Here is an 11,777-nt window from a genome sequence, read left to right as displayed (position 1 = left end):
TTAATTTCTCTATCGAGTAAAAGTTATATCGCGATACATATCGTTATATCGCCCAGCTCTAACACACACTAAACACTTCTGACTCACAGGGAAAACAATAAGTGACATAAGCAGAGGATTTAGAACTCGCTGCAGCTCTGCAGGACCAGGATGCGAACGTGATTCACAATTCTGATGCTAAAGAGGAAACGCTGTTAAGGTCTGTCACTTCCTTTCAGCTCACCTGCTCCAAGCCAAGCTTGTTTACACCTGTGCAGGTGAGCTGGCTGTCTGATGCTGTGGTTTAACACTAGAATCACCAACACCAGTGATGGCAACGACATCATTTCTGTTAATTTTCTTCTAAATTTAAGTAAAATTTGAAAAAAAAACAAAACAAAAAAAACCCCAAGTATTTAAGGTTAATTTTAGGGATTTTATTCGTTTTATAAATTTATATATATTTTCATTACAGATTTTAAAGTTCAAATACAAAAAAGAATAAACAGAGTACAACAAATAACATCTAACACATCTAAAAAATCCAACTATTACAGACGAACGTTATCAAAGTTCAATGTGTGTGCATGTGAGAGAGAGTGAGAAAGCGCGAGAGAGATCACCTGCACTGAGCTGTTGTCAAACATCTCCACAGTCATCTCCTCCTCTTCCACTTCTTCGTCGGGCAGCATCGCAAGGCTGAGCCCGCCCATCGCCAGCCCCCCTCCTTCCTCCTCGGCATCCAGCTCATCATGGAGGCTCGCCGAGTCGTAGTGCTGAAGGAAGATGGGTGCCCGGCTCGAGTTTCTCTGGATCTCAACCCGCAGGATGCCGTCACGGGGCCAGCGCTCCCTTACCACCTCTAGACAGTTGATGGGTGAGCGAGAGAAGGCAATGTGGATGTAGGCAAGGATGAAGAGGACGAAGAGTGCCTGAGGACGGGTTAGAGAGATGTCAGCGAGCGCTGGTTGTGTCACCGTAATCTCATTTCTGCATCAGTGAGTCTCTCACAGCAACCAGAGTTTATAAAATACGTCACCAATAAAATAAAAACTAGGGGTGCAACGATACACAAAATTCACGATTCGGTTTGATACTTTGGTGTCATGGTTCGATTTTTTTTTCCCCCATACAAAAAAAAATGTTCATGCCTTTTTAATTTGTCATTTATTAAAATTATAAATATATATTTTAACTCAAAAGTGCAGTTTTTAAATTTAATGTTGCTGAAACAACAAAATAATTAAAATATAAATAAATCTATCTGATCGAGAAATCTCAGCTTTGGAAAAGAGAGTTTATTACAGAGAAATGGCTCTTTCCAAAATAAAAGCTATACTATCCGCTTCTTCTGGGCTATATTCTCAGCAGCATATTAAACATACCAGGTCCCCATAAGGAGAATCATGTGCTAACGGCTGTCTAAATGACTCGGGTAAAGTTTGTAGCATGCGTGCTTGTTGTTTTTGTCTGCTTCCACTTGTCTTTGCACTAGGATGATGTCAGTGTAAATGTGCAGTGATATTCGTTGTGTTCCCACTAGTGCTGTCAGCGTTAATCTCGTTAAAATGACATTAACGCCATAACGCGGCAAATCTCCGTTAACGAGTTACCGCGGATCGCCCCGTGCGTGGGGCCGGACAGCGTTAGCACGTTAACAAGCTAACTGCGCTAACGCACTAGTTCCCACCAATTGAGCATTGCGTGGCACATCCGACATACTGTTTTACTTTTGTCCATGACGCGCTTACCATCAGGGTCATGCTTCACATGAAAACTAAGATAGTTCCAAACGCCAGATCTGAATAAGGGTGGGGGAGGTTCAGTTTCAGGTAGCGTTGAGGCAGTTGCCATGTTGCAACGAGCTTAGCTTCTGTCTTGCTAGCTTGTGCTGCGCTCATTGGATCTGCACTGACAGTGCAGCCTAGGCGGAGTAGTCGAATGCAGATCCACTGAGCGCTCAACACAGACAGCATCGTCAGAAGAAAAGTTGATAAAATAAATAAAATTTTTGTATTGTTCGATACATATGCGTACCGAACCGAAAGCACTGTATCGAATGGTTCAATATCGATACGAGTATCGTTGCACCCCTAATAAAAACAATAAAATGTACACATCAAAATCAATAAATGTCCTCTGATCAAAGAAAGTAAACATCTGGAACCTGTCTGCAGAGTCACCAAAGACCCTTCCTCTGTGGGTTAGCAATCGTTTCTGGTCTCTGTGTAAAGCAATTCTGCTGGCTCCTCACAGCTTCACCTACATCATTCGCAACATAAACCTGCCCACTGAGCATGCTCAAATGTCTGAGACAACGCTCTGTAAGGACACCGCTGACTCCACAGAGGAACCAGCTTGTATCGGGACCCTGTCCCCTACCTCTTTCACGCTACTAAAGGAACAGGCTGCTGGGAGACTTCCCATAATACTCTAAGGGTTTCTTCTCCACTTCCTGCCACCCCCAATCCACTTCCCTTGCTGAGCCTGGCTCTATTGTAGATAGAACTTCCTTCTAACAGGTTCTTCCTCTCCACTGTGCTGTTATATCACGTGCTGCTCAGATGTGGGTCATCTGATCGTCTAGGTTTCTTCTTCTGTATTGCAGACTTTAGGTTGCAGAATAAAAGCATGTAAATGAAGTTTAACTGAATTATTTGTGGAGAGGAGTCACCTGAAACATCTGTGATCACCTTAAACACCTGACCATTACCAATACTGTGACGTGTTCCTGAGATCACTATTCAGAAACAGACTGACTGATCAGTAATGTGATTACATCCTGCTGACAGGTGAGCTGTGCCCCACCTTGAGCAGAACGAAGAACTCAAAGACCCTCCTGAAGGACGGAGGGAATAGGCGTGCGTAGGTGACGGCCATCTTGAAGAAGAGCGCATGGAAGAGGCGGTCGCGGACATTGATGAGGGGGTTCTGGTTCAGGTTGGGATTGCGGAGGCGGTTGGGTCCCATGTTGTTGTTGTTGTTGTTAAGCGGGACATTATTGTTGTTCGCCTGGTTCTCCGACATGGCTGCGATTGCCCGTCGTTTCTGCTCGTGCTCAGAACTCACCACCGCCAATGACGACTCTAGGTCAACATGGCTGCTACTGCGTCCTCAGAGCGAAGGTCAAGACCTGAGTGCCGCACCTGGAACACAGATGAACTCACTGATGACTACAGTCAGGGGGCAGAGCCTCAACCACCTCTGAAAACAGATCATTAAGGGATTTAGGTTCTCAGCTCAGAGCTGCAAACAATCAGTCACCTTTATTCCGATCAATAACTTTACACTAAACACGAGTATTGATTAACATGGCTTGTTTAGATAAAGTCATCTCAGTAATCACCAATAACCGATCCAACCTTTCATCCAATCAGATGACATGAGATCAATAACCAGCAGGTATTTTTTTTTTAAATCAGATCACAGAAACCGAGACACTGATGATCTAATCTCTATGCTTTAGGAGCTGAACCTGCTTGACACCAAAAGCCATTAGAGGTGTCAGCATCTGACCAATCACAGTTAGTGTTCAGTGCGCTGTCAGCAGTGGCTGATTTTAGTACAGAGAAAGACTGAGCTGAAGAACTTAACCCCCACCTCCCCACGGCATTACTTTATTTTTTCTCAGCAGTGCAGAGTCTGTACCGAGTAAGGCTAGCAAAGAAAACTGATACCAAAAACTATCGATTACTTTCCTCTGCATCAATAACGGCAGCGTCAGCCTCAACTTCTCAAGCTGACACAGCTCCTCCCATCACTAGCAGCAGGTGGACAGTAGTAAACCTGGAGAAGCACCTCAGAGACTGTCAGTCCATCTTTAGGAGGAATTTCATGAATTCAGAGAATCTCCTATTTTATTAAACATTTACCTGCCTGCGACACGTTAGTGTTAGGATTAGCTCTTCCCCCATCCTAACTGTTATCATTAAGCTAGGAGATGACATTAAAGTGGGAGTGAGGCAGGAAACAGACAGGCTCAATTTAATGACCGCTAGGGATGAGAATTGTAAAGGTTCTTGTAAAAGGACCAGTTCCCAGTTGTCCAATTCCTTAGAATTCCAGGACCTATCGATTCCGCTTACGGATTCTTGTACTCACACTACGATCAGCTGATTTCAGTTCTTGTGTCAGAGGAAAACAGCAGCTCAGTCGTAATCGTAATTATGAGACATTGTGTTTCAGGTCATTTTAAGGAGTAACATGAAAGTAACGTAACGAGCAGTGTTGGGCAAGTTACTGTGAAAAAGTAATTATAGTTACTAGTTACTACTTCAAAAAAGTAACTGAGTTACAAGATTCTAAAAGTAATTAATTACTTGAAAAGTAACTATTGTGTTACTTTAAAAAAAAAAAAGTTTAACCCTCTGGAGTCCAGGGTATAATTGGCCATTTTTGACTACTTTTGATGTTTTCCCCTACATTTCACCTTTAAAAACTATTTACTTTGCCTTGTTTGGTATCATTCTTTTCAGCACAACCTCGTGTGTCTGAATTTACAGTTATGTTTTCATTTTGACATACTGTATTAACACAATTGAACACCGTGTATATATTGTTTATCATCACTCTGGTTTTACGTGGCCTATCAACACAATTTAAAACCTGGTATATATATCACCTTGTTGCTTTGTCATCTTAAAGTGGTCGTGTGATTGGCTTACCATGACTACTTTATTCTTCCACAGCCAAACAGCAGCACTCATGCGATTGTTTTGCCCCCTTAGCTCCAGGTATTATGCCAAAAAGTGATCGTCGGGAAGAAAGTGACTGCCGCCTGCGGGAGCGCGCACAGCTCCTTAAAGCTGTAGCACCCAGATTACTTAAAGCTACTTCCGTGCAACTGATATAAGGTGCGGTAAGATGAAGACAGCTTCAACCGTCTGTTTGTTGAAAAATAGTAATGCGACCGCACCGCATTTTCTTGTTAGTAACGGTGTTGTAACGATAGGAATAGTAATTACTTAGATTAGTCGTTACTGAAAAAAAAGTAACGCCAATACTTGTAACGCCTTTATTCCCATCACTGGTAACGAGTAATGTAATGAATGACCTTCTCCAGAGAGTAATTAAGTCACACATTACATAGCTTTTAAGGAAAGTATTCTGTGTAATATGAGTAATAGATTACTTTTCTTGAGTAATGACTCCAGCACTGATCATAACAAAGAAAGGATCATGGACAGTCAACATGGACAAACATGTGACCCACAGTGTGCAGTTAATGTGCATGACTAATGTCTTTGATATGGTGGAGACTCTCAAAGCACAGCCAATAAGGAATCAAATCAATAAGTAATATCAATAATGGAATCAGAATTGCTAAATTCTTATAAATGTTCATCCCTAGTAACAGCAATAGTAAATAGTGAATAAGCCCATCCTAAAAACACAAGCAGTGAAATGACAGTGACAGATCAGTAGGAAACACGAAGTAGCAGAACTGCACCTGAGTGTGCACGTCAGGATCGCTTCTTCATTTCATCTTCTCCCCTCCCAGCATCCAAAATCCGAGCTTCACATTGAGTCCGACCAGTATTTCTTACTACCGTGATTTCACGGGTAAAGGGGGCTGTTTTTAGAGGTTTAGATGTTTTCTGAGGGAACACTTTTAAATTCCTTCATGAAGGAAACTCCTGGAGCTCAGGTGAGCTCAGACTGATGATGATGATGGATAAGCTGTGGCAGCAGGTCAGGAGGTCTGCAAAACCCACATACTGAGATCATCAGGATCTTCTGCATCCTCCCGCTGCAGCCTGACAATCTCCAGGTGAGACACCACAGACCAGCTTATCCCCCCCCACCGGTACATGCAAATACTGATGACCTCAGGAAAAACATCTGAGACATGTGGTCCATCAGCATCGGGTCAGCTGACTCATGTCTCCATTAATCTCACCTGTGAGCCACACACCTGAGGCCGCTCTCAATGACAGGTGTGAGAGGCTGTTCTTAGTGCGGGAACCTCAGCAGCCGCCCCCTCCTGGACATCAGAGAGCATGCAGCTCTACATCTTTATTTACAGTCTGTGAGGTCTCAGGTAAAACAGGAAGTGGCGTTTAGTGACTTTTTGCCATGAAAACAGCAGGATTGGGACCATAGGGCCACCATAACAAGACTTTGAGGGTCTCAGGCTGCGACATGATCGTTTGCCAGGTGACCAGCTCAGGATTGCAGGGGACTCCTGGACATTGAAGAACATGCAGCTACCTGTGAGAGTGGGAGGAACCTCTGAGCTCAGTCTGATCCTCACTAACTTCCTGTCTGAATAAAGTTTAACGAAAATAAATAAAGTTTCTCACTGCTCCACTTGCTGCACCTCAGGACAGGTGATGTGATCAGCTGATCGTCAGCCCGGAAATGTGGTGTGTGTGTGTGTGTGTGTATATTCTGATCAGCTGATCCTGATTGGCAGGCTCAGGTGTGTGGTGCTGCTTCAAGCAGATGTCCCCCGCCCCGCCACCCCGCGTGTGTAATCCATAGACACCCTCACCAGCGGCAGGTGACGCTGACTCACCTGTGCGCGGCCTCGTCGTTGTTTCTCTCGCTTACCCACGAACGCCACAGTTAGCCGTTAGCAGCGCTAGCAGCAGGGTTAGCTCTGCGGCTAAAGGCGGAGTCCGGAGGCAGCCGGATCGGACAGAACCGGGAGCCGTCTCGATCCCAGCCGACAGGTGAAGGGACGGAGGGTCCGGGTGCACGGAACCGGAGCACGAGGTGAGCTCAGAACCCGGAAACTGTGGCTAAACTGCGGCTAACACAAGCTAACAGAGGGTAAGAGTCTGACTACTGTCAGCACGTCACTGAGACCGGAAATACACGTCCTAATACCGGAAGTAGTGAACCCCGGTTGCAGGTTCTTATATCCCTGAGCGCTGCCTGGCAGGCGCCTCGTGCTGGTCGGACGTTTATTAACGGTGAACAGCTGATATGTCACTGGTTACAGAGTCCAAAAACTGGGATTGAGCTGATGGAGGAGCCTCGGATGAGAAGGTGAGGGAAGAATCACAGAAGTAAGTTAAATGATGTGAGGCTGTGATCAGCTGACCTGCTGTTCTATGTGGATCTGAGACTTCACACTGAACAGCTGTTCTGCATCAGCCAATCACTGTAGAGTAACCAGCACTGAGCTGCGTGTACGGCGTGTTCTTCATATAACAGATCTAATGTCTGATTAAGACCTCTGAACAGCACATGGGAGCTTCTCTCAGAGACTCAGAGACCCTGAGTATGTGTAAATACAGCAGCTGGACTCTCAGACCTGATGTGTGGCAAACTGCACATACAGTTTGTGTTGCTCATATTTGCTGAGCTGACTAATTACCTCACACTTAAACATTACACAACTTCAGCTCCTGTCACACGTTTCTATATGTGAATGTTTCACTGGGACGAGATGAAGACGTGACGAAGCTGATGTCACACATCATCATTACTTAACAGGTGTCTCCATTGCTGTCACTGGAAGCTAACTGATCGACTGGTTCACACATATTACAATGTAATCAGATTTAACCGTTCATTAACTGAAGGTGTTGGGTTGTTCCCACCCACTTTGACAAGGTGAACTCTGCCCATCAGGATGGAGGTCGCTCCATCAAGCAGAACAATAAAACATCTTCATACTTCATACTTTAGCTGATTGAGCAGGTGGGGGAACCCTAGGATCTGTGTGGGGAAAATACTCCACTCACAATCATTTCTATTGACAGCTCCAACAGATTTTCTTAGTGTTTGAATTGTTTTACATTTATTGATTTAAAAGTGACAGTGTGTATTAATGAACATATATCAATGCAAATATACCATATTTAGCCAAAGCTACTTTCATCTGTAGTCCCTGACAGGTCAGACAAAAACTATAAATAAGAAATTTAGCACACCTTCAGACAAAGTACAACAAAGTAGCGCTAACAACAAATCCGTAAAGTTATGTACAGGCTGTGATCAGCTGACTGGCTGCTCTTTGTGGATTTACACACCTGAATTCAACCAGATGTGAGCAGATGTTTTGCAGCTGTCTCGGCTGATTTCTACATTAACAGTATACTGAATGCCGTCTTAATACCAGACAGTATAAAGTTGGTATAACAATTGAATTCAGTGAACGAATCTAAACATCATCATCCTAAATGTAAATTAATTTCTATTGCTGAACACTGACCACCACAGCACCACAGCAAAGTGCTTTACTGTGAATTCACCACAGTACTGCAAAGTAACCTGTTTATCCTACACAAAACTCCCCAGAATTGTCAGACAATATTTGAATAACACAAAATTAGTATACTTAGTTTGTTTTGCAGGAAGTTTCACTAAATGAAAATACATAATTTATAAAAACACATCAAAAACAATATGTGATTAAACACAAGGACTTGCATGTAAGCTTTATATGAGCAGTCCTTTTCTTTAAATCTAACCTCTCTTTCTCCTCTCCTCTGTCTTTTTTTTTCTTATCTTTCTCCATCTCTGAGTGAAGTTAGCTTTCTTTTCTCTCCCTGTGAGATACAGAAGCTGGACCTTTAACTAGCAACATAGCTCAGAGTTTGAAAGCATGGATCTATCCATTAGTGCCCAGGCTGCTGCTGCTGGTGATGGTGTGAGGGCCACGCTCCATCATCTCGAACCAGTCTGTTAAACATGATGATGAGTTAGCCGCACTGCCATAGTCACCAAACTCAGTCCAATAGAGCACTTTCAGGATGTGATGAAGTGGAAATTCCCATCATAGGTGTAACAGCTGTGTGATGATGATGTCATGTCAACATGGACCAAAATCTGTGAGGAACATTTCCAGCAGCTTCTTGAATCTGAGCCAATCTGAGTTAATCTGAGTTAAAGCAGCTCTGAAGGAAAAAAAAGAGTCCAACCTGGTACTAGCGAGGTGTACTGATGCCTGGTCTCTCTTGGAAATGAGATTTTTAATCTCAATGAGATTTTTTACCTGGATAAATAAGGGACTAATAATGTGGCCAGTGATTCATCAATTTTTCCTGAAATAGACTGAAGATGTGAAATCCTCAAACCTGAGATACTCATTACTCTTGTCATCTTTCATCATCATCCTCAGACATCAGAAACAGGGCTGGTGTTTAACTGTCAGAACGAAAACTCTTTTTTAACTTTATTCTAGGTCAGAAACTCTGAGGTTTCACATCAAAGTAAATTCAAATTTAAATTTTATTTTTCACATACACAATCATACACAGTACGACATGAAGTGAAATCCTTATTGCTGTGCAATTCCCGACCAAATAGAAGAACAAAACTAAAGAAATTAAAATGCAAATCAGCAGTGTGCAGATTGACAGTGAACAGTCAAAAATACAGTAATTGAGGTATGTTATTGAAGTGAATTATATGAATTCAGATGAAGCTTCACAATCAGGTGAGATTACCAGGAGGCAAATAGACACAGGAACTGAAAGCTTCAGTCTCCAGATTCATCACAGTCAGTCATGATTAGCAAACCTGATCTAGTTATGCTGCTGTAGACTCTCATCCTCTCTCTGTACCTTTCTGCAGGTGGGCCTCATGGTTTCTGACTCCACCCCTTGTCCTTTACAGAGAGGGTGTCTGCTGTGAGCTGACAGTGTGTAAATGAAGTTTAATTGAATGACATCACAGCATGCACTCTTATCAGACTCAACTCATAGTGACTCACTGATCACTGATTGATTCCTCCCTGGACAGAAGCTGCGTTTCCACTGTCAGACTGAAGGGGGCGCCATCTGTCAGCAGAAAACATGATCAGGACACACACACAAACACACACACACATTTTCCCAGTCTCTGTTGCCTTGGTAACACCCTGGCTGCTGGATGGCCTCCAGGAAATGAAGAGTGAGACGAGATGAGTGGGAGGGAGGTGTGTGTGTGTGTGTGTGTGTGTGTGTGTGTGTGTGTGTGTGTGTGTGTGTGTGTGTGTTCATCCTGGTTTGATTCTAGTCGGAGTTTTTGAACTGAGGTCCTGCAGAGACAAAATTTGTGATGAACGTCTGTATCCAGCAGGGGCGCCTAAGCCATCCACAGAGAGGTGAGGAAGTGCAAGCAGGGTTGAGCAGGTGGAGATTAGTGTCAGGGTGATTCATGATGGAAGGATAGCAGCAAGACTGAAAGGGAAGGTTTAAAGATGGCGGTGAGACCTGATGTGATGAACAGGATCAGAAATGAGTCCATCAGACAGGCGGCTCAGAGTCAGAAAGACTGAGAGAGGCATGCATGTGCAGAGGAAGGAGGGTGGAGGATGAAGATGGAGCTTCAGGGAGGGGGAGAAGAGGAAGAGTTCAGAGGTTCATGGATGTAGTGAAGGACATGGAGAGGGTCGGTGTGACAGGAGGAGATGGAGACGAGCGACTATCAGGACTGCTAAAGGAGGGAGTGATGTGTGTGTTTGTGTGTTAGATCTTATCTCAACACCACTGTTGCCATGGAAACTGCATAATGAGCTGAAGGTGCAGGACATTAGGCAGCTTGTTTGTATGTGTGATTGGTTCTGCTATTGATCCTTGAAGCTCTGTGAGACAGATGAGGTCACCTGACTCACCTGAGCGCGGACCTCGGTGTCTCCAGCCTGCTCAATTCTCATGAAGCTGTTGGTAGGTGGAGGACTGACACCACCTGTAATTCTCCTGTAACCCTGAGGCCCCTCCCTGGGCAACTTAACCACCATCTGCACCCTAACCTGTGTGATCTTAATGTCTTGTATGATGATGTGGGGCAATGCCGGTATTCACCGACACAAATGTAACTGCATGCAATTTTCTAAAAACCAACAGCTTTTGGATTTTAAGAAAATTCCAGGTTTTGCATGACGCTGCACTGTGGTGATAGGAAACAGCTGCCACATACAAAGGTTGTATGTGGCAGCTGTGGAAGTTGTGGAGGTTGAGGTTGAACACCCGTGACTCCCCATCAGCAATCTGCCTCAGAAGAGCTGAAACATGTTTAAAAGCCCAGCTGCTTCAGCTCAGCACTTTAACTAATAATCATCAATAACTAATTAATACTCTGATCAGTGATGGTGCAGTTTCATGTCTCTTTTCTTTCCCCCACACTGTAAATAAAGACGGATGCAGATCGATGTATTCTCTCTAACACCCAACAGGGGGCGACTGCTCTCCTGACCTCTGAGATCAGTTTCAGCTTTTTTGTTTGAGTATAGAGGGTTTTCACCTACGTCACGTTCTGGGCGGTAACCCGCATGCACGGCCATATTGGAGGCACTCGGAGGTAAACACTGAAATGGATCAATGTCCGAAACCACAGAAAAGCTCCTCAAAATGCGTTATAGATGCAAAGGCATACAGAGAAGGACTTGGTCCGCAGGAAAGGGCACAATATTTGTTTAAGGTTTATTGGTGGTGGTGCAGATCCATACGAGTTGGCTCCTTTGTCTTGGATCAATGACGACCCGAAGAGTCTTCTGTCTATTGCGTATCCTGATATCATCAACTACCTGGTTTTCTTGCCAAACCTATACACAGGGGAAGACTTTAAATCTTATAAAAGTTTGGAGGCCTATAACCAGATGGTGTGTGGATGGGTGAGGAAGATGCAGTATCAAGTTATCAGCGACAGATGGCAGTGCTCTGGCCTTGCTGGTCTCTCAGCACTAATTGGTCAGTTTAAGGAAACGCCCCATGGGACCAAAACCTCCAGGAAGCTCAAATGATGGAGAGACTGAGAGAGGATGAAAGAGGAAGTCAAAGGAGCTTGCAAAGAAAAGCGTCTGGACTTCTTTAAGTTGCTTGAAGACGTTTCACCTCTCATCCGAGAAGCTTCTTCAGTTCTAA

At 44.0% G+C, this 11,777-nt stretch overlaps 1 protein-coding gene across 1 annotated transcript in view; it reads right to left on the bottom strand.

Moving 5' to 3' along the window:
- The window catches only part of tmem259 (transmembrane protein 259), a 13,067-nt gene extending 6,237 nt beyond the window's left edge, over nucleotides 1-6,830 (bottom strand). The window contains exons 1-3 of the mRNA XM_005922964.3: nucleotides 6,497-6,830; nucleotides 2,788-3,125; nucleotides 603-911 (exon numbers count right to left, since the gene is read on the bottom strand). Of these exons, the coding sequence (XP_005923026.1) occupies nucleotides 603-911; nucleotides 2,788-3,006 (528 nt within the window). The 5' untranslated portion in view covers nucleotides 3,007-3,125; nucleotides 6,497-6,830. The remainder of the gene's footprint in view (nucleotides 1-602; nucleotides 912-2,787; nucleotides 3,126-6,496) is intronic.
- Nucleotides 6,831-11,777: the final 4,947 nt, after the last annotated feature.

This window comes from Haplochromis burtoni, unplaced genomic scaffold, assembly GCF_018398535.1.
Source record: "Haplochromis burtoni strain Fernald_Lab_line unplaced genomic scaffold, NCSU_Asbu1 Contig_61, whole genome shotgun sequence".
Classification (NCBI taxonomy): domain Eukaryota; kingdom Metazoa; phylum Chordata; class Actinopteri; order Cichliformes; family Cichlidae; genus Haplochromis; species Haplochromis burtoni.
Note: the sequence above shows the minus strand (reverse complement) of the source record. Positions and strands in the feature narration are given on the sequence as shown.